Source organism: Xiphophorus maculatus, chromosome 11 (assembly GCF_002775205.1).
Source record: "Xiphophorus maculatus strain JP 163 A chromosome 11, X_maculatus-5.0-male, whole genome shotgun sequence".
Classification (NCBI taxonomy): domain Eukaryota; kingdom Metazoa; phylum Chordata; class Actinopteri; order Cyprinodontiformes; family Poeciliidae; genus Xiphophorus; species Xiphophorus maculatus.
Window position 1 is genome coordinate 22,028,862 of NC_036453.1, and position 26,889 is coordinate 22,055,750.

At 37.4% G+C, this 26,889-nt stretch overlaps 1 protein-coding gene across 5 annotated transcripts in view; it reads right to left on the minus strand.

The window, feature by feature from the left end:
- msi2 (musashi RNA binding protein 2) overlaps positions 1 to 26,889 on the minus strand; it is a 299,781-nt gene that overhangs the window by 58,744 nt on the left and 214,148 nt on the right. For all 5 annotated transcript variants that reach the window (XM_023342231.1, XM_023342229.1, XM_023342230.1 and 2 more), the window contains exons 9-10: positions 12,060 to 12,174; positions 2,730 to 2,804 (exon numbers count right to left, since the gene is read on the minus strand). In XM_023342231.1, coding sequence (XP_023197999.1) covers positions 2,730 to 2,804; positions 12,060 to 12,174 — 190 coding nt within the window. The remainder of the gene's footprint in view (positions 1 to 2,729; positions 2,805 to 12,059; positions 12,175 to 26,889) is intronic.

Consider the following 26,889-nt stretch of genomic DNA (forward strand, 5'->3'; position numbering starts at 1 on the left):
TGAAAATAGTCAACATTTTGAAAATCCATGTTTGACTACTTATACATAATAAATACTTAGCACTGCTTTCCATTTCTATTCCCTCTCTGTAGTCTGATGTAATTCATGTAAATGTTTCTTGAAGAACTGATAAAGACCCCTAAAGGAACAGTTTTATCCAGTTCCCCTGAGAAGTGTATTTACTCTCATCATCTCGGTGTATATCGTGTTAATTTAGGGTTTTTAAAGATGTATTTGTAGTGGGATTGTTTTTCCAGAATGATACAACAAACAAAATCAGAGTATTTTTTTAAAATACTGATCCAGGTACACCTGGAAAACAAGCTATAGCTGTAACCGGTGACTCTTTAAGCTTTAACTAAAGAAATAGTCTTAACTTTATTTAATGGACCACTTAGATTGTAGCATCTTTATAGTAAACTGAAGGGACAGACTAGTGATGCTTCTACACTGATGGCTCACAACACAATTATGCCAAACAGAAACCCCAAACGTTCCAGAGTTTAAACAAATGTCACACAAGGACACAAAACTCGGTCATCATGACAGAGTAGACCAAACAAAATCTTTTGAACTCAAGAGTCAACAACATTAAGAAAAGAATTGGGAATTCTGTTTGAGAAACAATATTCATCCACATTACATTACGGGGAAAAAAAGAAGTCTGCTTTCCTCACCATAGACGCCTGAAGGAAACTGAATGCTCTTTGCCCATTTAGATCTGTCATTAATTCATCCAAAACAGTCCATATGATTGTAACCAAAAATGTCTAACACATCCAGGGCTGAGAAACATCATGTACTTCAAAACATTTGAACCATTCTAAATCATTTTGAAAAGGGGAAAATAATAATCTGCTCAGAGTTTTTCTATCCTCCTGACAGCTGATTTTGTGTCCAGGAACGTCTTACACCAGTGACAGAAACTGATCGTTTTAACCAACATGCTTTCTTCTGAGGACGACGGTTTGGGTCAGATGGTTGATACTTGGAAGCAATGCTGGCAAACACACATGAAAACTGGGTCTGGAATGGACATAGCTGGTTGAAATTGAGTTTCTGTAATTCCTCTGACGTCAACCTGTCTTAAATTTACAGTCTGTGCTAAAAAAGCCAAATCATAGGGAACCAATTATTTTAATTGAAGTCTACTGTCCTAATAAGAAGAGCAGCCAAATAGCAAGCCAGACGTAAGCCAACATATTCCTAACAGCTACACCAAGTGATTGTTTTTTGGGTTTTTTACCAGCTCTGTGTTATTTATCCAAGGTATTAGTGACGATCTCTGGATTATAGATAATTTAGAATAAATTCAAACATAGGCACTAAAATGTTTTAAAATAATGAAACTGTTTTTTACTCATTCATCACTAAGATAAACAGTTTAAATAAATCTTTAAAATCCTTAATGTAATATCATTTTAATATACACAATGAGTTTATGTAAACTCCTCACAGTCACTTCATCCCATTAACCTTCAGGTATCATAATGGACATTTTGGTCCACTTGAACAACTTTTTTGCCTCTGTAAGTGGACATTTTTTGCAAGTAAGACAATGTTTTGACAAATACAGGTATTTTTTTCTAAGGACCATTAGAAAAATGCTATCTTCTGAGAGAACAAAAATGTCACATCTTTTTAAATAAAAATCACAAGGTGCTACTGTTTTCATAATATCATGGCAAATGTTAAATATCTGGTTATTTTAAGTGAGAATTGTGCAGAAAAAATATTAGGCAGTAAAGTTTTCATAGAATTTGTTTTTTGCAAGTGGACATTTTTGTCCTTAATGAGTTCCAAGGACAGAAAATTAAACTGACAAATGTTGGTTAAGGATCCAATTTAAATTATTTCCAAAGTGAGATTAAGTCGGAATCAAAATAAATGATTGTCATACAAACTCCAGACCTGCATTATGTACACTGACAAGTTATCTGTGCTTTGTATTCTCCCGTTCCTTCAAATAACGTTGTGGTCAAGTCTAAAACCAACATATGCCTCATCTGCAGGTGGTCACAGCTGGACCCCCTGTCTTACCATTTCTGAATCCATTTCACAAAGAATATTACAGAGATCTGAGCTTGCTGAGCGATATTTCCCATTCTGTCTCATCAGTGGCAGGAATGATGTCTGGCATGGCAAACAGAGTAAGTGTAAGCTCCCTAAATAAAGCATGAAATTGACAGGATGCCTGTCTAAGTGAGGAAAGCACAGAGCCAGCAGCCCCTGAAGACGCACGCAGGTACAGCTGCTCACCTCCAGGCGTCACGCCTCCCATTTGGACTTCCATTAAAGCGCCCGGCGCTCTGAGTCAACACTTTTAATGCAGAAAATGACTTTATTTTCCATTATAAGGTCCATATTTAAAAATCTTCCAACACAAAGAGCTGCTCAGCTTTTCCACCTCTCCACAGAGGAATTTGCATACATTGGGCCACTAAAGACACAAAATTTTACCGATTTTAGAGGCTTGGTCATGGTTGTGTTCAAGTGTGGGATAAAAAAGTCTGAGCAATTTCCTTCACCACGAGTTTGCTTTCAAAACCTTGTTGGGAAAACTCGACACGTAGCACATTTACACCCTGCAGATGATTTAGTGACTGACGTGTATACTGATGAAGATTTATGTCTCTAGATTCAAATGTGAGCGTACGGATACATGTGTGTCTCATTGTGTAAAAAAGAAACTAGGTGCAAGACACATTTCAGGAGAGCCGTTGACTCACCGGGGAACTGGTAGCTGTAGCTGGGTGCAAATCCAGTGTATCCGCGGCCATACGTTGCCACGATGTTAGGGTAACCTTTGTGGAGGAGAAAGATGAAAAAAAAAAAAAAAAAGTTAAGACAAGAGATAAACGTCACCAAATAATTACAAAAAACACTCCGTTATAGTGTGTGTTGATATGGGAAGATAAGTACAATAAATAATGCATTATACAGAGCGTTACAAAAGCGGTCTCACTCCCTTGAACATTACAACCACAAACCAACAGGGGGAAGTAGTACATAGTGATTAAGGTAAAGGAAAATGTTACATGGGTTTGAAACATTTCACCATTAAAAAATAAAAGCATGGTCTGTATTTGTGTTCAGGCTATGTCTCTAACAGCTACGGAAACTTAGATATGGAACATTTAGCAAATTTCGGCTTTGCTAAATATTTCAACACTGATAGACTGGACAAACTAATACTAATATGCACTGAGGCTCTGCCAGTAAGATCAGGATGGTTCTCCATCTCATGCTCTAAACCTTGTTTCTTCAAGAAATTCTTTGGATTCAGCTCAATTTATTTTTCCATTAGAGCTTCTCAGTTTTTCCCCCTCACTTCTGACCAGTTCTAGAGAAAACAACATCCCCACAGCATGATGCAGTCACCATCATGTGTCGTCATGGGGTGGGTGTGGTCAGGGTAATCATGTGCCATGTGCCATTTGGCCATTTATTTCTTTTTGTGAGTTTCATATTTCATATTTAAAAATAAAACAGTTTGTGTCGAAAAGAAGAACAGACAAAAAGAATTAAAATCCTTACTTTCTTTATGCTACAAAAATTCAACATAGGTTTTGCATAAAAACACAGAAACACTGCTAAAACAATTTTTTTTCACATTTAAAAGGAATTCCCTTTTTTCATTTTTTGTCAGATTTATTAAGAGTCTCTTTGGAGGGTCTTAGCGGCCACATGCGTATCTGTAGCTGAAGGTTAAAGAATCCTGCTTTATTAGGAAGATGTGCCATACTTTATCTATTTCCAGATGCTAGATGGAACTGCGTTCAATGATAAATTCAGAACATTCTTTTATAATTTAAATCTGCTCTAAAGTTCTCCACAGCTTTCTCCCTGACCTGCCTGGAGAGTGTTTTGGTCTTCATGATGCTGTTGATTCCCTAATTGTGTCAAATGAGCTTTTGAAACTTTCACAGAACAGATTTATACAGAGCTCATATTGCACACAGGGAATCGGTATTTCGTTATAGGTGTTTTCTAAAGGTCATTAGTTTAATCTGAGTTTATTAATGGGCTTGAAATTAAAGGGGTGAATGAAACCAATCATATTTTTATACATTTTTCTTCCTTTTCAAAGTTACTTTGTTGGTTTATCACATAAACTCCCAATAAAGAACATTGAGAATTGTCGCAATGACATGACGAAAATGTGGAAAAGTAGAAGAAGCACGAATACTTTAGCAAGGCACTCATCCAGTCTAATGCAAACAATCTATACTGTTAGAGAATCCGAGTTAGATGGAGCCCTCAAATTCATTTAACTCTGCAAGAGAAGTTTTCTTATCATCCTTAAACAACAACAGCATGCCTGAAATAACAGAGCCTCACATTTGGGACTGTCACACCTCTTGAATACAAAGTCTAGAGTCGTTTCCCTTGTTTGAAAAAATAGCAATAAGCAAGGAGAGATTTATTTGTGTGCTTTAAACCTAATAAAGCCTTGTTGACTGAAAAGCATTCTCTGTAAGCAGAGTTTAACAACAAGCAGCTCCCTCAATCGCTGGTTGTCTCTCACAACTGCGTCAGCCTCTAATCACGATCATGCTGCTTTTGTTGCTTCGGATGAAGTCTCGGGGCTGCTGTCAGAGATCTCAGTGATTCATTTAGTCGGTAAAATTTTACAAGGATAGCTATAAAACTGGAGCCTACCCTTCTCTTTCAAAAGAGGAAAATATGATCATTTCAAATCCAACCCTAATGAACTGCTTAAATTCTACACAATCTGTCAAAAATGCACCCATTTAGTCAACAACCTTCAGAACAGGTTGTGGTGTTTTGCTGCTTAAGCATTCTCATCTTCATACATGTTTTTTTTCTTTTGGTTTACATCTTTATAGAGGCTGGTAATTGGGAGCTGGCATCAGATTCGCTACGGTTTGAAACCAATGTACAAATACAACTACCCTTTTCTTTTATAAATGGCAAGTTCATTTCCAGTCTTTTGTTAACCACAAGCTCTCAGGCATTTTTATAGCACCATGTAATAACATTTTATAGCAGGCTCCTGGAAATGATGCCACCCATTTATGTTCTATCTCCACCATTGCAGAAAGGTTCATTTTTAAATATGGATAGATTTTTTTTTAGACATAAAAGCACTGAAAAGCATAACATTTAGATATAATTTAGTTTTATTGGTTGAGTCAATGTTGTACCATTAATTAAAATTAAATTACACAATGTTTTTTTTCTCCCCGGATCTGATATAAATGTTAGCGGGGGTCACTAGCGCCTTATTTTATGTTCATAAGCCAATCTGTTCAGAGAAACATCAAATGAGAGCATCTGGCTTTGGCAAAAACAACTTAATGGATTCTTTTTAAAGACTTTTTTTTTTTTAGAACAGGCTAGACACAGCTGGGGATGCAATGATCATAAAGCCAAAGCTTTTTGTCAAATAACGCCAGATGACCTCTTCTACCAAATCATAACCGCCGCACAAACCTTTTCACAGTGATGTAATACTGTTGTCGTAAAATGTATACGATATTTTTTCTTTTTTAATATTTTGCTTTTTATGGGGGACAATTTTTAAAAAATCTAATCTGAAGTATACAAAAGTAGAAAGTGTGTTTGAAGTGCATGAAAAGCAAAGTGTGTCCATGCGGCTTTCTTTACTTGCGTTAAGAGGGAATGTCAGAGCCAGGTGCAACTGATAAAATGCTTAATTAAATCAAAGGTTTAATTGATCATTAGTAAGTGTGACCACCTCTGAAAAAGTAGGAATTTTTTTACAGCCCACTCCTCTGAAGCATTCAGGTGTGTGTCAACAGAAGGCCATTGAGAAAAAAAAGCAGCAATCGTCTTAAAATTGACGACTGGTTCAGCTCATCAATCTTTGAAAGAGTTTCAATGACATTTTCTGACAATTGAAAGTTCATAATTTTACACTGGAAAACACTTGTGGTTTAAAAGAACCACAATTTTATTTCTGTTTTTATGTTTTTAACAACAATTTTAAAAGTAAAAAATGCAACAAAAAAAAGGATGGATACATTTTCTTCAACAGGATTTTGATATACGTGGATTAAAAAAAGATGGATTGAAGACAAGATGGAAACTGTCTTTTGGATCTGAAAGCTATCACTGGTGCTTTTAGTTTTTGCCTGTTGTGGAAATGAAGAAAACACTGATTCAAAACCTTTATTTGTTTTTCTATCTATATGTAAAAATTTGAGTTGGCTCTCTCATTTTTAGTCAAAGTTGTCTAGCTGCAGATTGTGGACTTGCTGCGGCGAGACCTGAAGAGAGCCGGACAGGTCCCTCCAAACCTCAAAATGAAGCAAAATTATTGAAAAGAGTGGGACAAAAACGATGTCAAGGTCATACGATGACTTCAAGTTATTCACGCTAAAGACGGGACTACAAGTCCAGTAATTTGAGTTCACTTAGTATTTCTCACAAGGCTTTTCTGTTTTGACTACAGTATGTCGAAGAAGTTTATTTTTGAAAGATTGAGGAGTGGTTTTCTCTTTTACATTGACAGAATTTGTAGATGAAAACTAGACAGAGGACATTCTGCATTAACTCTGAGTTCCTGGTATTTTTGCCTTATGTAGGTGTTTTTTATACCATGTGCAATGATTACAATGAAATCCCACTACAATTACAATCAAGGTAGACTGACAAATGTTCACCGATTAAAGTCAAATCTGGAGGAAACTTTAAATGATACACAAAATTCTAAATGTTTCCTATTCGCTAAAACACACCCAATATGTGAATGCATAATTTAACTAATATCTGTTCTGAGTGAAAGCGTCACTAATTTTAAAACGTATGATTTGTTTGGTCAGACTTGGATAGTGAGCATAAAAACTTTCAAATATTGACAAATGTGACTTGACTGTGGTGTCTGTAAACCAAAGTCTCTGTTGAGAAATCCCTGAGCGTCCCAATGAGGACAAAAGAGGAACTGGTGTCATTAGAAATATTTAAGAGCAGCAGATGCATTGTTCATCTGCTGTCATGATTCTTATTACGACCACAGACCAACCAGTTAATTAGCTGGACAGTTTTCAGACAGAAGCAGCTGTGGGCAACATATTGGGAGAGGATGTGAGGGAGCAGCCATTGGATACAAGAAAAACAAGAAATGTGAGAGGAGTAAAGGGGTGAGTTAGTGAGCCAGAGTGAGGATGGGAGCATCATCAAGGGTAATATGAACATAATTAACCCCTCTGATTATGAAATGTGTGTTAGTCTTTATTTGTTTTCCTTAAGCCATTACCGCTACCAAAGATTTTTTTCTGTACTAAACTACTGGGAAAGGTGCAGTATGTAACTTTTATATATATAAAGAAGGAATACACCGCTCCCAACCAAAAAGCAACCAATCAGAGCCAGAAGGAGAGTCTTATCGCTGTTATGCAACACAATGTACTTGCTGCTATATGTGCTAATGGATGAAAAATAACTTACTGTTGTTAGGTGACACTTTGTTACTTAGTAATAACTTCAACACTGAAGAGTTGAAGTTGTTACTAAGGTCAATCGGCATGACCTTGCAGTTCCAAAGATGGAGTGTTCACTGATAGAAAAAAGATCAAATTTCAGAGCTTTGGAAAAGATGGTAAGAGTTTGAAACAGCTGATTTCAGCTACAAGCTCAAAAGACAGTCTCTAGTTTCTCACTGGTTTGAAAAATACCAAACAAATGGGTTAAACATAAAGAGTCGTGTGCATTTATTATTTAAAAAAATGTAGAGGAGCATTTTTCTCATTGCCCAACCCTAGTGACTGGGTTGGGCAATTTTTAGCTTGAAGCTGCAGTATGTAACTTTTACCAAAAATATGTATTTTACGTATTTGTTAAAGCTGTCACTATCTTGTGACAGTATAGTATGAGACAGATATGTGAAAATAATTGAGCTCCCCTGCCTCCTCTCAGTGGTCCTATTGCTGCCTACAAAAATGCCCCACTCCCAGTCAGAAAGAACCAATCAGAGCCAGGAGGAGGGTCTCAGTGCTGTCAATCATTCTCAGTTTAATGCGTCAAGTCCATAATGATTTTGTGTTTGTTTTAAAATATAAATATTTATATTAGTAAAATCCTATTTTATACAAACTTCTCTCCCACACAAGAGGTATATAATATTATTAGAAAAATACGATTGAACTGTCTAACACATGTTATTTATAGAGCATTTATTACAAGATCCCTAATGTTCCAGAAGTCTGCCCAGGGGTATGAGATACACACCTGTGAGCACATTTCTGCAGCATAAAGGTGTCCATAAATGCATGAAAAATATCTTTAGCATGTCTGGGCATTTTTCTGCGCGTATGCAGGATATGTGAATGTTTGAGTGCGAGCATGTGTGTAGGCTCTGTTCTGTATGCTTCGTGGGCTGTGCCAGCTGGAATCAGAAAGGTTGACCTTGGTCATAAATATCTAATCAGTGTTTGCTGTCCATGAAAAAGTTCAATTTATTCCTGACCCAATGGGAAAATGCCTCAGCCAGAGCCTCTCTTGCAGACAAAACGAAATTCAACTCTGAGAGGCGGTGAGAGGAACCTTAACTTGGTTTGGATGAAGTAGGACAGAGGCATCGCCTGAGAAAAAAAAATAAGAAAAAAAAAACACTTCTCATCATCTGCTGATGAGAAGTCATCACCAGGAAGTTACAGATGGATAGCTCTCACAAAAAAACCCCCTCATTGTTTGTTTGGTCTGAAAAGAACCACGATATGGTACAATGAAAAGCCATCACAGCCAGCAAAGTATTGGATATTACGTGTTTGATACTGTCTTACTGTCAAACTGAATAAGTGCCTGACTGAAATTGTTGGCTCAAATACCACTGCTCTTGATTCTTCCCTATTTCAACATCTTGTGAAATGAAAAAAATAAATAAAAGAAGCATAGATTACAAGAGGTAAAAGCAGAATTTGAAGCCATATTGATGCAGTATAGAGAGGTTTTGAGGTACATTGAATGCATGCTGAAAGTGCCTGCATGTGTAAAATAGCAGAAAGGCAGCCGGGAAGAAATCGTAAAAGAAAGAAAAGGCAGGGGATAACTTGTTGTTTCACTTAATGAAGCTTGCTGCTGTGCCTGGCCTTGTGGCGGCCTCTTAGTGCTCTTATTTGCCTTATTAATATGCATGCTAATGTACCTATTTTATGGCCCAACAGTTCTGATTCACTTTAAAATCAATTATCCATCTGGTACACCCATACCTCGCGCAGGCTCAAATGTGTATTAATTTCAGCAAACATACATCGGCACAACACAATAAAGATAAATGCCTCGATTAGAGGCAGTAAACAAAGGAGCTAGGGATGGCTTTAATGAGATTTGGCACAAAAGGAGCTTACACTTTCTTAAATAATGAGCCTAGGGTCCCTTTTTCCAAATGCAAATTATATAAAGGAATGTTTCGCTGTCCTTGTTCCAATTTCATTTAGATAAGAGTGTCTCCAAACAAGTTGGCTGTTAATATTCTCACATGAGCACATCACTGCCTTTCTGCCTGGCATCTCCCAGCGGAGGGGGAAGAGTGCTCTCTGCGGCGCAGACACTTTAGTCTGTAATAAGTTCTGAAAAGTTCACTGTGCTTGTTAAATACTTCGACCAGATGAGATGGAGCTGAAAATGGCTCCGATGGAGTCGACAGACGCTCTTGGCTGGACTCGTCAACTGTTTTACCACCAACAACTGTATAATCACTTTCAAGGAAAGGTCAAGCCTGCGGTTGCCGTGACAATTTAAGTAACTTTATGCAGACAAATGACGAGATCAATGTATAGACAGAGAGTTGATAGAAATAATTTACTGCCTTTGAGAGCACAACTACTGATGTTGTAAGTCATTGCAGAACAAGGAGAGGAATCTCTTTTTTTTTCAATAAACCTTTAAAACTACTTGATCACTGAAATAATTAATCTCACATTTATTTTATGTTTTGTGCATTAATTTAAATCTTAAATTAGTTCTTAACAGCTGCGGTGTACATTAATGTTTTGTATGAGTAGTTTAATTGCATCTTCAAAAGATACAGATATAAAATGACATGATATTCATCCCTATGACGAGCATATATACTGCTCAAAAAAATAAAGGGAACACTTTAAGTGTTAAACACCTGTTTAAGTGTTCCCTTTATTTTTTTGAGCAGTGTACAAACATAGTCTGCATGTAAGTTGGTGCGTACTTCCATAGCATCACATGTTGGGTTCCCTTTGTGAAAAAATGAGGAGAAGAAATAGCTTAGATTTTATTTAAACAAAGTTTGACAAAACAAGAGCTAATCAGTATTTTAGACTAACCAAATGAAATTGTCACCTGGATCATTATTGTAATAGATTATGAAAATAAATGTAGCTATGGGTTAGCCATGCATGACAGTTTTTCCACTACCTGTATTTAAAGATATTTACATAAATCCTTATTTAAAAAACTAAATAACTACATTTAAATCTGTCTAATATGTGGCAGTACCTAGAATTGACAAAAATGCAGGCGCGCTAACTTTGAGTCCATCTGCTTCAGGTGGGGAGGAACCATTTGGAGGGCAATCATTTGCTTTTTATGAAAAAAGACCTTAAGTGATGGCAAATCCATTTGATTTAGCCACACAATCAAATTATATGCATATGGAATGTGAACGACAAATAGATAGCCAGGTAGATAACTAGACAGACAGACAGATAGCCAGATAGATGGGAGGTGAGTAAGGGGGCAGGGAGGCAGAGAGTGCATCGGTGTTAAATAAAAAGGGACACAGGCATGGGCTGGATGGTAATGAAGAGGGGTGGGTCGGCAGCTGAGGTCCCTGTAGATGAGATCTCTCTCTGACATGTGTGTCCCCTTCATTACCCATTAAGGGGGGCACAGTGATGAATCCTTAATATGACATTACACCAATTTTCCTCTTCATTTAGTCTGCTAATGTGCTGGTCTGCTCCTATATGCCCAGGGGCTGCCTGTACCAGACTCAACCCGAAATAGACCACAGTGGCCACTGGTGGCATACCTTGAAGCAGCCTAATTAGGGGCAGCAACCACCTAATAGAGCTTTTTAGATGGGGGTAGTTTACTCAGTTTGTTTTACAATAGGTAGAACTTGATGCTTGAATGAGATGCATATCGGCTGTTAATCTGATTTTACTTCAGATATCTTTCATATACATTTTATTACGTTCTAACAATGATGTATTCAATATATTTTTACTGGGATTTTATGGGATAGACCAATAAAAAAGTATGATGCAAGGAAAAGAACTCGTGGTCTCAGTTTATAAAAAATTATGAGCATTCTTACTCAACCCCTCTTTACTCTGATAACTCTAAATAAAATCCAGTGTATCAGACTGCTTCCAGAATTCATCTAATAAGTACATTTTCAGTCCCTTTGAGATCCAAAACTTCTGTTTCAAGGGAAACCTAGCCAAGAGGCAGCTAAAATTATGCAACAATTACAAGTAGCTACATAATTAAAGTGCCACACAGTAATTATTAAAAACAGTCACAATTTAAAGAATTCATCTCTAGAGCTCTCAGTATGGACTTAAGTGTTCAATGAAATAAGTCCAGTTAATTTCCAGTCTTTTTGCAACATGCTCCATGTAGATGAAGCTGAGTGAATGGTGTTTATGAGCAGAGAAGAACTGATCGTGGTTGATGTGTAGATGGGTGGAGCTAAATGTGGAGTAATCCTACATGAAAACCTGCAAAATATTTGAGACTAGGGTAGAGGGTTCATCCTTCAGCAGAAAAATTACCCTAAACATAAAGACTGAGCAGAATTCACATGCGACAGAATGGCCTAGTCAAAGTCCAGACCTAAAGCCAGCTGAGGAACGGACACAAAATAACCCAGACCGACTACGTTTGAGTTAGTTTGCAAAGATGAATGGGTAAAAACATTCTTCAAAAGTTTAACAGCTATAATTGTATCTTTTTCCTTCCACTTCACAATGATGCACCACCTTGCCTTAGGCTTCCACATAAACATCTCCATAAAATACAATAAAGTTTGTGATTGTGATGTGAGAAAATGTGAAACAGTTCAGAAAGTGTGTGTATTGCTGAATCCAACTCACTCAGCATGCCCATCCCCAGCATGAAGGCATCCATGGTGTAGGGCAGACCCCGGGCTCGCCCTCGCGTACCTGGTGGGAACATCACCTCCTTGGGCTGGGCCTTCTTACATTCTACCTATGTACACAGACAAACACACACACACACACACACACACACACACACACACACACACACACACACACACACACACGCACACGCACACACACACACACACACACACACACACGCCCACACACACACGCACACCCCCACACACACACCCACACACACACACACACAAAAGACAAACCATTAGACTTTGTAGGTACACAAGAAGACAGATCTGACAGGGCTGTCTCAGCTCTTAAAGCTGGTTTCTGGCTGACTCACACACAGCTAGATGTTTTCCATGGGAGAGAGAGAGAAAGAGACAGGAAAAAACACGACTAAGTCAATCTGAGCTGCTCACATTTTAGAGGAAAGACTCCAAGGAAAACTTACAATCGTGCTCCTCCGGTATTAAAGCAAAGGTTATTGCTCCAGTGAGCATGTACCCGGAGCCTGGGGGAAATACAAGCTAAAGTCTTTTCAGAGTTTTGAGACATCAGAACAGCAGAAGCTCCGTTTCTACCATCCTCTCAGTCGCAGACTTTTTTTTTTTAGAAGTTAAACATCATAATCACCAAAGAAGTAATAACTGCAACAACAGATGTAATTCAAGTAGCGTTTCACCGAGTAAAAAAAAAGTTTTTTGTCTGCATTCCAAGAGTTGAAGTCCCCAGTGTCCACCGCCTCATTCCACCTGCAGCACTCATCTCTTCCCTGCATTTATTCCTCTCACTCTACCTCTCACACATATACAGGTTTGCTCATTTTCCCATCTAGCAAGACTGACATCCCCTCCTCCTACATAACACATATCAAATGAGGGATGTGACAGGGGCAGATGAGGGGAAGAAGAAAGATGAGAGTGCTATTTACCACGTATCCATCCTATCTGTAGGAATTACAGCAGCTGACGGCGTTGCCTCGGCCCCGTGTCTCTCGGTTGTTCTTTGGTAGGCTGAGTCCGTTCACCATCCTGCACAATCTATTTGCTCCACTGCCTGCTTGGCATCAGCCTGTCCATCTGTTTGTCTGTTTGCCTCCTGGCTCTCGCCTGCTTTCTCCCCACTGCCTCCACTTAAGCGGGGCTTTCTCAGCTGCCGCGATTCACATGTCATCCCGGCCTGCTGCACAAAGACAGGCTCCTGCACCGGTGCAGTGTGCACATCAACTGAAGGTATAGCTCGGCACCCATATAAATAGGTCTGCAGCTCCTGACAGGCCGGTGGTGAACATTATTATTCACACATAGAGCGGTAGGCACAACATGCTACCGCGAGTTGCCAAACTGAAGAAATACTTCATGCCTTGAGAGGTTTTCCGTGCCGAATCGATAGAGTAACAAGCGCCGTACACTACATCCAGCTGAGAACAAGACATGTAAAAAGAGAGCACTAATGAAAAAGGTTTCTATCACAGAGGGGGAAGTTGCTGTGTTGCAAAGCTGTGATTTGTTGCTGTTAGCGGCCCCTTTTATTTGAAGCAGACCGACTAAAGTACACAGTTCCCTCAGCCACTTTGTAGCTGTCACAGCCACTCTGCCCTCCACATTCGCCTGGTGCGCTTTGACATTGTGCTGAAGAGAACTCAGGCGCTCCCTATAGTCAAGAGAATGACCCCCGGCATGGAAGCGGGAGCCGGCTGCTGGGACCAACGAGTGTGTTGGAAATCTCAGTGCGCTGCTGGGATTTTCATATGTTCACATGTCTGGGTGACAAATACGGTCGAGTTCCGCCCACGTCGCAAACACGCTGCTGTCTGATCAGCCGTCCTCCTGTAACCCCTGCCACTTCCAGTGAGTTGGACGCTCAGGTGGCCTGCTGGGAGTTAAGACAGAGCCCCGCGTGTGAGTCATGCCTACATGCTCTCAGATACGAGTCTTTGATATTCAGAGCGAGGGCTCCTTGTCATGGATTTACAAAAAAAAAAAAAAAAAAAACAGTCAGAAGCCAGGATCTGTGGTGGTGTGAGCGTGTGGGTGTTCACCTGCATCACAGACAGAGAAGTGTGTGTGAGGGAGGCAGGCAGGAGCTTTCAAGACTCAGCTAAGTTAAAGTAAAAAAAAAAAAAAGAAAAGGAGGGGGGAAGTAGAGAGGACACAAAGACAATTCAGCGCCTGTCAATGAAAAGCTACAAAAGGCTCAGCAACTGTGAGGGCAAATATTCAAATTTTGCCAAGTGGAAAGTTTTAGCGGCTGAACCTTGAGCAGCTTAAGAACACTGAGTGTACAGGTGTTGGCTTAAAGTATTTCCAAGAATTATGGCTTGTTGAACTCTCAAGGACTCTGGAATTTTTTTTTTTAAAAGTCGTCGCAATGATGCGTTGTGAAAAGTGCCGAATCTGAACCCACAATATAAACATCAAGGTGGCATTGTGCAGCATGTTTCCCCTGTTGGGAAAGCCGACACCCCATTAACCTGCCTTGACTTTCTAAAATTTTGCAAAGGCAAAGAGTCTGGGAGCTGCAGCAGCCTCAAAACACACAGGTACAGATTTAAACCTTTCAGCCATGCAGCGTTCACAAGTTCCAGCTATCTCAACCTAAGTGCTTCCAGCATAAACCGAAAGGGTACTTTCTGTGCTGCACTGATATACAGCAGTAAAGCTAAAACAAATCTTTTCATTAAGGTATATCAGCCACTGCCTATGACTGCCTGCATGCAGGGAAAAAGCCTCCTAAAGGTAAGGCATTTATTAGAGCAGATGTGTTGGTTAGACTTCGCTACATATCATTCAACTGGAGGCTTTAAATGATGTCTGAACAACTTGCAACACAGTTTAACAAGGGTATAAAATAATCCAAGCTGGCATCAGGCCCAAAACCAGTGTGTGGTATAAGGGGACAGATGTTGACATATAGAAGTCAAGGGTCCCCTGCTTGCAAAATCTTGCATGATATTTAAAGCATTTAGTAATACACATACCAAAAGACTCAAAGAATTTTTTATGCTTATTCTAACAATTATATATTTAAAATATGGATAAAGAAATCTGATTTGCAGTACCAAGCCTAATATTTTTGAGAACATGTCCCTTGCAAATTGATTTTTATTTGATCAGAATTAGAGATGCAGAGTTTCACAGTGTCAAGGATTTAGTTAATTTAGGTTTTCAAAACTGCTAAAACTTTCCATTTACACTGTTCTTATGGTTTAAAGATCTAAAGATCTGAAAAGAGAAAACTAGAGAGTGACTCCTCCTAAGTTTACAGTGTCATATCGGGACTAAGTCCAGATAATGATGCATGAAAGTGCATAAAATATAGGGAAATGTTTAGATATTGATGTCTGATCTTATTTTCTACACCTAAAGATAAAGGATTCATTAAGGGTAAACACCAAAAATAAACTCCTCTACAAAAACATGTTTTCTTAATAAAAATCTTAATCTTAACAGTAAGTCTTAGCTATTTAACTATTTAAAACTATTTTGTTTTAAATAGTTTCAATTAAATGTTTGTTATAGCCATACAATAATCTGACAACTATTTATTTTTACTTGAATTTTCTATGTTAAATATCCATTTGAGTAAATAAATGTTAACTTGCGGTTATTGTAAGATGTCTTCATTTTTTCAGAAGTTTTGATACATAAATACATATTTGTAAATATACATGTTTACTAAAATATCTTCTGATTTATTGTTTTTAAAATAGTTGTAATTTAAGCTAACGTTACTACTAGCTAACGGATGCAAGCATGGCCTAAAAAGCATGCAGGAATGATACAACTCTTTTTTTTTATTTCAGTCTGTTCCTTTGATTCTGCAACAAAAAGAAAAGCATAATTTAAACCTTTATTTTCAATATGTAACATTATTTTCCCAGGAATCAAAGCAGTTGTTATATCTCTGTTTTAAATAAAAACCATTAGATCACATTATATAAACACTATGGCATCCTGAATAGTGGTATTTTTCCTTCATATTGTGATACTGTGAGAATCTCATACATATGTGGCTCTCCGAAAGTTGGTTTTCTATATTAAACATTCAAGCTCTACATCGAAATTATTACACACCCCAACAGGATTACTTTATGATAAATGTAATAAAAGCCCACTGCTGAAGAAATAAACAACCCTCCTTTGTTTTGACTGTACAAAAGCTACGACATAGTGGAGAAGCATGCCAGGAATGACCTTTTCAATACATCTCCCATCTATATTAACCTTGTAGGTATAACGGAGAGGTGTGGGCGGGATGGACTGGCAGTGACTGTCCTTCAGGGACCAGCGATGTGGGTGTGGAGTGCATCTGTGTGTGTGTATGTGTGTGTTGAGGAGGAGGCATACAGCTGCTATTAAGCTTCACCAGTGAATGAATTCCATCAGTCGACTGGCTGACTGGAGAAAAGGAAACGGTGTGATTCATTTACTCCCAGCTGAACAGTCAAAACACACAGAGTGCATAGTTAAGGACTGTCACAGCACTAACTGGCCAATGTCGGGCCTGGTGAGGGTGAGATTACAGCTAAAAAAATAAAGTTTCAAACATAGTCTAACACTTTGGCTTTTCAAACAACAACAAAAAAGGAAAACTAAAAACGATTTGCAACAACTGACATTAAACCTGAAAAATCAATGTTTTTGACAAGATTTAAGACATGCACCGAAAGCCAGTGTATTTCAATAGATCCTCTGATCAGCAGACTCCTTGTTCTTTATGAAAACTTTAACCGTGGTCAGTAAAAAACAAACAACAAAAACAGGACAATTGAGGGATCCAAGATGTATGATGACGATGACAAGTTTTAGAAAAAGCAAAACGATGCCATCAATGGCGAACAATCTCAGACGAATCATTATGGTGACGATCTCCCTGCATGGTTACGGCATATAAAAGGTAAAGGATATGGGGTCATTTTCAGGCCATGTGCACCCCGTGGTGTTCGCTCTCCCCCTGTTACCAGGCTTTGATATTGCAAAATAATATTGTCGACATCCACACTAAGAAGCACATTCAGAAGTAGCACCATGATCATCAGGTTGATGTCAAATGGCCTCCATCACTTCCTCAATCAGCAGATTTGAACATCTCTGCGCTTTTATGGGACATCCTGGTGAGCGGAGTGCAAAGTGGATTTCCACTTCCTTCATCCCTTAAAGCTTTCCTTCTTCAATGAAGGGTAAACATCCAATTACTTACCGTCCAGGACTTGTAAGGCAGCTCTGCATGAGGGACTTAAACTACTCCGAAGGGTGGTCCTTTTCCCTTATTAGGCACTTGATGTTCAAAGAATGTGAGCAACTGACACTCTTGAAAAAAAATATATATATTTTTTAAAAACCCAGAGGCCTGAATGTTTCTGTGTAGAACTCTCCTTTACCACACTCACAACATGCTCAGTTTACAGCTGGTAGGACAGGATGTCCGGCACTTATTTTTAGAGTAGTCATTCACAACTTCAAATCTTAATAGTCATTCTTTGTTCAGCTACGACGTTTGCAGTCCTAGCAATTCACAAATACTGCTCATATTAATTAAGTACTTTGTTATTAATGGATGTTATTAGATAAGCAAATATATGTTTCTAACAACATTTAACTTAGCTGGCTTAGTTAGCCAGCTAACTCAGCTAACTTAGAGTCAAGCGTAAGTTAGCTGATGCTGAAAATGTCTCCAACATCTCCAGTTAAGTGATGAAAGTTGTCACATTCAGGGTTAGAGGAAAAAGCAATCCAAACAGAACAACCTCTAAAACCAAGAACTATAAACCTGTCAGTGCGTTGAGCTTCATTTATTTCAACAGCCTTGTTTTGTTGCTCTGTTAGCATCACTGTGGTTTGTTGTACTGATGTAAGTGCCAACATTTAGTCAGTACAAGTCAATAAAAAGTCACACTATTACTTCAGTCATTTGTGGTGTGTTTTCTTTTTTCATTGAGAATGCAAGGAAAGCACACTCAACTTTAGGGTTTTGATGTATAAAGAATCTGGTATTGTCTCGGTTCTAAAACAATTTAAATCTAATCTTAACACACAGTATCATTGAACATGTCACTTTTAATGAAATAAAGAGGAAGCCACAATAGAAAGGCTTAAGAAAAACAGAGTAACCTCTCCCAACAAAAACTCAGCGACATAACTTTCAGATTTTAGGAAGCTGCTTCTTTTTCTTTCTGTAAAAGGAAGCACAAGCCAATTTATATGTTAAAACTATTTGAATGATGTAACTATAAACGCTACTGCAAATGCAAAAATGTTGTATCATAGTTGATTTTACCTGATCAGACAGGCTAGTTAATTGGTCTTTAATAATTATGATGGTGATTATAATCTCTAAGGTTTTGTGTGTCATGTTTTGCAGCGCTTAGTGCATTTAGAATTGAGTGCCCCCCTATTCTTGACTACAGGCTTTTGAGTTCAATATACAAACGTACAGAGTGATTTAGCAAACGGCATTATTATTCTTTTGAAATTCATGATCACCAATTAGTCTAATTCTGATTTTCTATTGGGCACAATAATCATATAGTGGAAAAGGTGATATTGTGACAGCCCAACTGGAGAAACACCTTCCTCCAGGCGATAAAAAGAAATGCCGATCATAAAAGCTGCCAGCACAGGTGGTGATGCAGTGTAGGTGGACTTTTTTTCTTTCTTTTTTAAATAAAGACACTGAAATAAGGAGTAGAAATCAGAAGAAAAACCCTTACTGGTCCTGCACAGGTGTTCAGTTTTTCTCAAGCAAATATAGCAAAGCCATAGGGCTTTTTGAACTACTGTCACTCCTGTACGAATGAACTAACAACAGTTTTAAAGAACTAAACTGTATACCTGGTGTACATTTTTTTGAGTCTATCTGACCTATCAAAAGCGTCACAATTTTAAAGGCTTGCCACTGCCTTGCTTTCTTTGGTGAAATTCTAATACCTAGCATAATATTTACTGCTCATAAATTTTACGTGATAATTTGCGTGATAATCTCACGCAGTCTACCCACCTGTCTCGGAGAAAAACTGGGTTATAAATAGACACTCTTGCCTTTTTGTCTCTCCCTCTCTATTTTTTTTTCTTTTTGAAAACCTGACTTTATTATTTTTCTTAGCAGCATAGTAACTGCTACAGTCGTTCGTGTTTTCCACTGTCTGCTGCTGAACACCGTCACCGTCAAGCTCCAAGCAGGAACGAACCATTTCATGCAGATCCAGGGGGGCTCAGGGCAAATATGGATGTGTGTTTTTTGGTCTGGGAGGGGGAACATTAAATTTTTACTGCTAAAAACAATTTTCGAAAACACAATATGACTAATTTTGTAATTGACAGGGCCCCAATTTTTAAAATTTTTTTTTATAAATAAATAAGTAAATAAATAGGGGCGGGCCTCCTGTTGGTCAGGGGCCCTTAGAATTGTCATACCTTTTGCCCCCTATTGGCGCTCCTGCTTAAAGATTATTTTCTTTGTGGTATTTGTGAGTAAATCCATCCTCTAATTGTATTACTCTGATTAATTAACTTTTATCTCAGTTTATTTTTATGTAAATGTAGATAATAGTCTCTCTTTGTATACCTTTTTATGACTAAATATCTTAATTTTATTAGGAATTTGGAAGAAATTCTTCCTGGAATTTTTATGTTTACTTGGAGTATATTGGTTTTGTATCGTCACTGAAGCAATTAATTTTCCTCAATTCTTCATTTCAACGCATTTATGTACATTTCTAGTTTTGCCACCCCATTTTTAAATTTATTTACTCATTATTGTATTTCTTTTTTTATTTTTGTGTGTAGTTACGTTTTGTATTGCCTTATTGTGTATGAAAAGTACTCTGTAAATTCTGACAAATTTTAACAACAGTTAGTAAGATTTCAGTGCTTTTGAGTTTCAAAAACTGTCTAAAAAAAATCCCTGTTGGCTATTCATCTTTGAGCTGTGACATGACTTTTTTGAGATTACTACTTTTGTAGCTCAGCCTATCATTTCCAGGAAGAATTTAATTTAAAGATGACATCACTGGTAAACAACTTTTGACACAACCTCTTTGGTTATTTATATTACAAAATACAGACATCTGATGTGTCCACCATTATGAAACAGCATCCATACTCCTAGAAGCACTTATCCAGAGACTCTCTGACTACTTGGCAGGTATGCTGTTGCAAACATCTTTAAGAACTTGTCATAGTTCTTGTGTGGATTTAGGAAGTCCCAGCTGCTCCAGTCTCTCCATGTAATCCCAGACTGGCTCCATGATACCAATAGAAAGCCTGTGTGAGGGCCAAACCATCTGTTGCACGACTGCTTGTGTTTCTAGCCACTTGAGCGAATTCTTTATATGATTAAAGCTGTTTGGGTTGCGTCAATCTGCACAATAGATTTTGGGAAAACAGATATGCTCCATATGGGTGGGAATTATAAAAAATAAAACAAAAACAAGAGAATTGTTTGGCATGTCTAACTTATAACTAAGAAAGAAAAATAAACATGTACAGTTTGTTGTATTACTGCAAAAATATTAAAATATACTTAAAATGTGTAAGAACATTGTGTTTAATAACAATGTAAAAGCACAATGGCTTAGGCTTAGGCTTATCATAAACTGGAAGATGTTGACCCATGAGTATCACAGTTGACTGTAAAGCAAGTAGACATCGACATTGCCTGAGAGGGAGCCTTCCAAGAAAGAGCCACCTGCTCCAAAGCTGGAACAATCAAATTTAACTGAAATCTACAGTTTTTGTGGTCAGAAGACAAAAATATGGATTTTCTTCCCTAATAATGAGAAAACAATATCTGGTCAAGGAGAGGCACGCTGTACCACCTCATGGTGGTAGCAGCATCATGGTGGTGGTCTGCTTTGATCTCAACACTGGATTAATGAAGAGTGAGAACTTTCTTACTCTTCATTAATCAACGTCAAACTAGTCAGTTGTTCCAACTGGTCCATGATCTCAAACACACCAAAACTGGTTTTGGAATGGATAAACGAGCTAACCTCAACGTTTTGAAGACATGGCAAAACGTCCTTATTGAAACTTGATGGACTATATTTCAAAATATTTTGATGAGTTCTATTATTTCTGTTAAGTGCTAAAATGTATTTCTGTCACGGAATATACATTATTGAACACTATCAAGTTATGACATAATAATGTAATGTGTAAACATGCTAATTTCATCCAGATTATATTGTTAGGCTTCACTGACAACAAAACTCAAAGGTAATATGAGGTTACCAACCTACAGAAACAATAAACGTAGCATGCATATGCAAAATGATTCAGATAAGTCACAAAAAGACCCAAATTAATGGCTGTTTATGTTTATGAAAACCTCTCGACTAAACCGCTATGTTTTAATGATTGTTTGTTAATGTTCCAAGCTTTCTTTAGAGCCTCTACTAAGAATTTCAGAACATTTTATGTCCAAACAATGAAGAGTTTTGAATAAATGCCTGATTTCCTTAGTGCTAAATTAGATGAGATTGACCATTAGAGCCTATTTGATGTCATTAGCACTGTAATTGTGCATTATGTCACAAAGACATTTTAAAATACTGAAAAACCTACCTAGAAATGTTTTTGGTGGTGATTTGCTGTCTTTGAAAGTTTAAAATAACAAAATAAAAATGATCTTGAATGGTTAGACTAAAAACCACTGAGTCCATTTTAATGACCCACCACTCGCTCATCAGAGCCAAAACTTGATTATAATTATGCAGTATTATTAAGAACTAGCTGTACTTCCACGACAACCGGCTGTAAAGTGATTAAGGAACTTGTTTCCTCAAGAAAACAGAATTTACAACTTTCCCTCAGCTGTCAAAGAGACTTCTTCCCTGTGGTATTATATAGACATTCACATATGTGGAGGTGTGATGAAAAAGCTTTGAAAAGCTTTGAAAATATTTGAAAACCGTCATCCCGTCCTCTATCTATTGATTTTTACTCCAAAATATTTACTAGTTTTAACACAAGGATGGTGGCTGCAGTAGCTGGAGGATGTTTTAACAATGACAGAGCCCCAGAGGAGATAATCAATAGTTTTATCACATCCTACATATGCTAAAGAGGGGGGGCAGAGAAGCCAAAGCGGCTGATGGGGGTGAGTTATGAGATTCTTGCAAAGCTGCACCCTGTTTTTAATTATATATGAGACAGAATTCACAGTGACAGAGAAGACATGCCCCTGAGAACGAAGCCTGGGTGGCACATGAACACAGAGGGCTGACCAAGTCACTTACAGGTTCAGTCACTCACATCTGAGTGGGCCCTGACCCACTCCACCAACGGAGCTCTTGAGAGGAAGGACAACGAGAAGGTGGGCTGTCCTGTACATCCACAACCTTCCCAAGCGGGGTGGAATTTCTGTCGACATCAATTATTCACGAGACCATCTCAGATAACACTCATGGGCAGGATGGATGAGGTCTATTTCTGTATAGTACTTCATAAGGATGAAGACAGGGGACATTTTTTACTTTGTGTGCTTCAGTCAGTGAATAACCACTGCTCTATGACGAGAGGGGGGGACAAAAAGGCTTTAAACACACAAATTCTTTTCCCTCTGCAGATGCTAGAAAATGTCAACACCTTGTAGAAGATCTGAGCGTCACATTTATTCTCTGTATCCAAACACCTTTAATGTGCTGTAGGTGTTATCAGGAGGGGGACCCTACAAAGGCGACAAAAGCTTCAGAAAACTGACCCTGGTAATATCCCTTCACACAACACCAGCTCAATATATTCCCACATTTTCTGCTAAGTCTCCCTGGACTTTATCCTGATGGTTTAAAATATTTCTTTGTGTGCTGTTATTTATAAAGAACATAATAGCTATAAATAGCATTTCTGGAGCCTGGTGGAAGATGTGAAGCAGCAGATACAAGCAGAGACATTGGTGATTGGTGAAACTCGACCCAATCTGTGAAAGTACCATGTCTAATCTCTTCAGTATGGATGTTATTAATGAGTGAAGAATACTCAAAGTGTTTCATTTTTAGTATTTTGGAAGTGTTTAACATTAAGTCAGAGGAGACAGTGATGGAATTAGCTAGAAAAAGGACAACTGTATTTTCTACGGCGATAAAGACTACTCACTGCAGAAAGGCTAAAAGCATTCCTACATTATTTAAATATTTTCAGGTAAGACATTTTTACAATACTAAAATAAAAAAAGGTGCTCCTCCAGAAGATAATACTATTGTAAAATTTTTTGCAAATGCTTATACTCAACTCCCATGTAAAACTGTCTCTAAACTATATAAAGGGTTGCAGAAACATAATGGAAATAACACCTTGAATATTAAGTCTAAATGGGAAAGGGAATTGGGAGTAAAAATTACAGAGGGTGATTGGCTTTCAATGTGTGTGACACAACAGACATCTACCAGTTCTAAAAGATGGAAGGAATTCGGATGGAAGTGTTTAATTAGATACTTTATTACATCCCAAATTACTAGCAGACACAGAGGAGAAGAACAGCAACGTTGGAGTCAATGTGGCCATCAGAACGTCAATCACTCTCATGTTTTTTGGTCCTGCCCAAAGTTGGCACCTTACTGGGATGGAATCTGTCAGACCACCGGGATAATTTTGGGGTATGTCATCCCCAAAGATCCCCAGAATTTTTCTGCTGGTGCTGATATCTGGAGAAGTGCTTCAAAAAGAAGATGAGTATCTTTTTAAAGTTCTATCAATTGCAAGCAAAAAAGCTATTACACGGTCTTGGCTAAAGAAACTCCCTCCCCAGCTAGAACATTGGCGGGAAGTCGTGGTGGAGATTCACTCTATGGACAAATCTTTTACATATAAAAGGACATTCTAACAACAAATGCTGGTCTAAATGGCTGACATACAAGAGCAAGGAAGCATTACTAGGTGTAACATCTTGTAATGTTTTTTCTTTCTTCCTATTTAACTATGAATCAGTGCCCCAAGTTTTGTGTGTGTTGTATGTTTCATTGTAATGAAAAAGTATCAAAACAATTATTTGAAAAAAGCATTCCTACATTACAGTTCTTAAAAATAATTCAGGATTGGTTAAGCTCATGCATCTATATTTACTGGCAGTCAAAGCTGTAAGTGACTCTCTCCCATCCATAGTAGTTTATTTTACACCTCATAAAGCCCTCATTAGAAAATGTTGACTAAACGCTTACAGTTGTTTACGGTTTCACACTCTGTGGAACAACCCTGGGTCAGATGTGTAAAATGAGCCACAATGTTGTTGGCAAGAAAATGAGAGGAGGTGAAAACAACAATAAATTTCACAACTTCCCTTCCAGCCTCCCATGTCACATAATTTCAGTTGCTATATATTAACAGGACACAAAAGGCTACTTACAACTGATCTCAATGAAATAATATATGTTTTGGCAAGCTCTACATCAGTGAGTCCTGACAAAGATCTAAATTTAAATAAGCTACTGGGACTTTACCTTTGTGTTTATCTCTGATGGGGAAAAAGGCTTTTCTTTTCCATTTTTTAAGTTACTCTCATGAAAAACTATGAAGTATGTGGACCTTAATAATAAAAACAATAAAAACAAATATGTATAGCAATATCTAATTGGTTGTATTTTTCTAAAATGCAACTACTATTACAAATGCCATCATAAAAAAGTGGGGGGTACACCTTGGACAGGTCACCAGTCCATCGCAGAGTCAGAACAAACATGTTTCATGTTTGTCAGAACAAATTGTCAATTTTGGGTTTAATTGTAGTTGGATAAAGCTTGAACATTATCTAGTGTTCCAATCATCTCAAAATACAAAGCAATCTGGTTTAAGAATGGATAAAAGTGTCTTACATTAAGCCTCTGAAATGATCTCCAAAAAAATGATACCAATTTAAAGGAACTGTGCTAATTCTGCCAAGAAGAGTTGTCCAATTTCCAGCTAGAACTTTACCAAATCCTTGTTGATAGCGACAGGAAGTATGTAGTTGTGATCCAACTTAACATGACAGACAAATTTTAAATAATAATGGTGGTATATATAAATATTTAAGCATGTTTTTGTGGGGTTTTCTAATCCTGTGTGAATTAGAATAAAAAACGTGTACACTTAATTCTTTCTTGAGGTATTATCATTTCACCCTGAAAAATGAACCAGCTTAAATAAACAAAAGCAATACCCTAATGGTGATTATAAAATCAACACACTTGATGAATGGAAATTTATTTCTAACCACAATTTGAAAATTAAAATTATGTTACATCCTGAATCAGAAAAACCAGTGAATTTACTTGTGACATGCGAGAGATTGTAGGAGCTATGAAATTGGCTTGACATTATTGCCTTGTGTGAGTTTAAATTCACTCGAGCAGATGTTTTGATCAGCTGGACAAGCAACAGTGGACTGCATGAAAACATGCCACAGCTGACCAAGTATCTCTCTGAAACATAGCCGAGGTGTATTCAGAGATTTTGTACATTTAAATATTTGTGATAACACAGGCATTTGGATTTGGAGAAAACTGACCGTAATTTCAGTCTGAATAAAAAAACATGTTCATCTTATTATCATCGGCATATAAAGCTTGCATCTTTATTTCCCCAGCTTTGTAACAGAGCCATTAAAGCTGTTTGAAGGATTATTTCTGTTCAGCAATTATAGAAAAGAGACACTGAATTAGAATATTATGGAAAGTTTAAAGAAATAAAATGATAAAAAGCAACCAAAAACAAAATTCAAGCACTTAACCAAGTAAAAAATAAGTAAATAAATCAGTAATTTTCTGCAAATTTGAATTGGTAAATTGTAAGAAATATAAAAATATGCACAGTAAACCTTGTTCAAACTTCAAGTTACAGTGGCCATTACAAGTATTCACTTTAAGCTTAGACACTAAGACTGTGAATTTTATTTTTTATTTTCCCACCGTTGATATGGTATTTATCCTTTACAATTTAACTACAAATGAAAAAAATATTTGAGGGAAAATCTAAAACAGACAAAATAACCTGGTCTCGTAAGAGTGCACACTCTTAATTAATTTGTTAACTCCCCTTCTGATGTATCATCAATTACACAGAATATCTCAATGCAGTGTAGTTGGTTTGGCATTTGACATTGGCACATTAAAATTAATTCTTTCAAAATATAGGCCTTTCTCTTATTCATTTGTTTTTTGATTGAAATAGAGTTCAGTTATATAGTTGGATCTTCCTAAGACTTGCTCACTTCCATACTTACTGTTTACAACAATGCTGCACAAAGATTCAAAAGGATCTCATTCTAGCAAGGTACCAGTCAAGAGAAAAGTACAAAAATACTCCACAGTAATATTATATATATATATATATATATATATATATATGTATATGTATATATATATAATGGGAAAAATTAGATGTTCTTCCAAAACAATGAAAACACAAGTTGGAAACTGTTCAATGAGGCTCTTTCGAGATTTCAATTCACAGGTGTTTTACAGGTGTGGCAGTGACCCTCAGGTATTCTCAATGAGAGATGTTATCAAGAGGAGACACTACAGTATGAAATCATGGTTTTTAAAAATAAAAGCTCTTGTTCCAGAAAAAACACTGACGGATGGCTAGAATCTCCTAAAACCTTCCTAAATACTGAAGGCAGAGAAGTGCAACGGAGAGATGTTGGTAGCCTTCAGGTGTTGCCAGAAAGCTGAAGAGGAAATTCATTTTTCAGGATCACAGTGAGTGAAAAATCATCAAAAGAAAGATGTTGGAATGGCCTTAACTCGTGAACTTATAATGCATGCACATCTCCTATTAAAGTACACTAAATGTTGTAGTTGATTCAAAATATTTTTGACAAAATA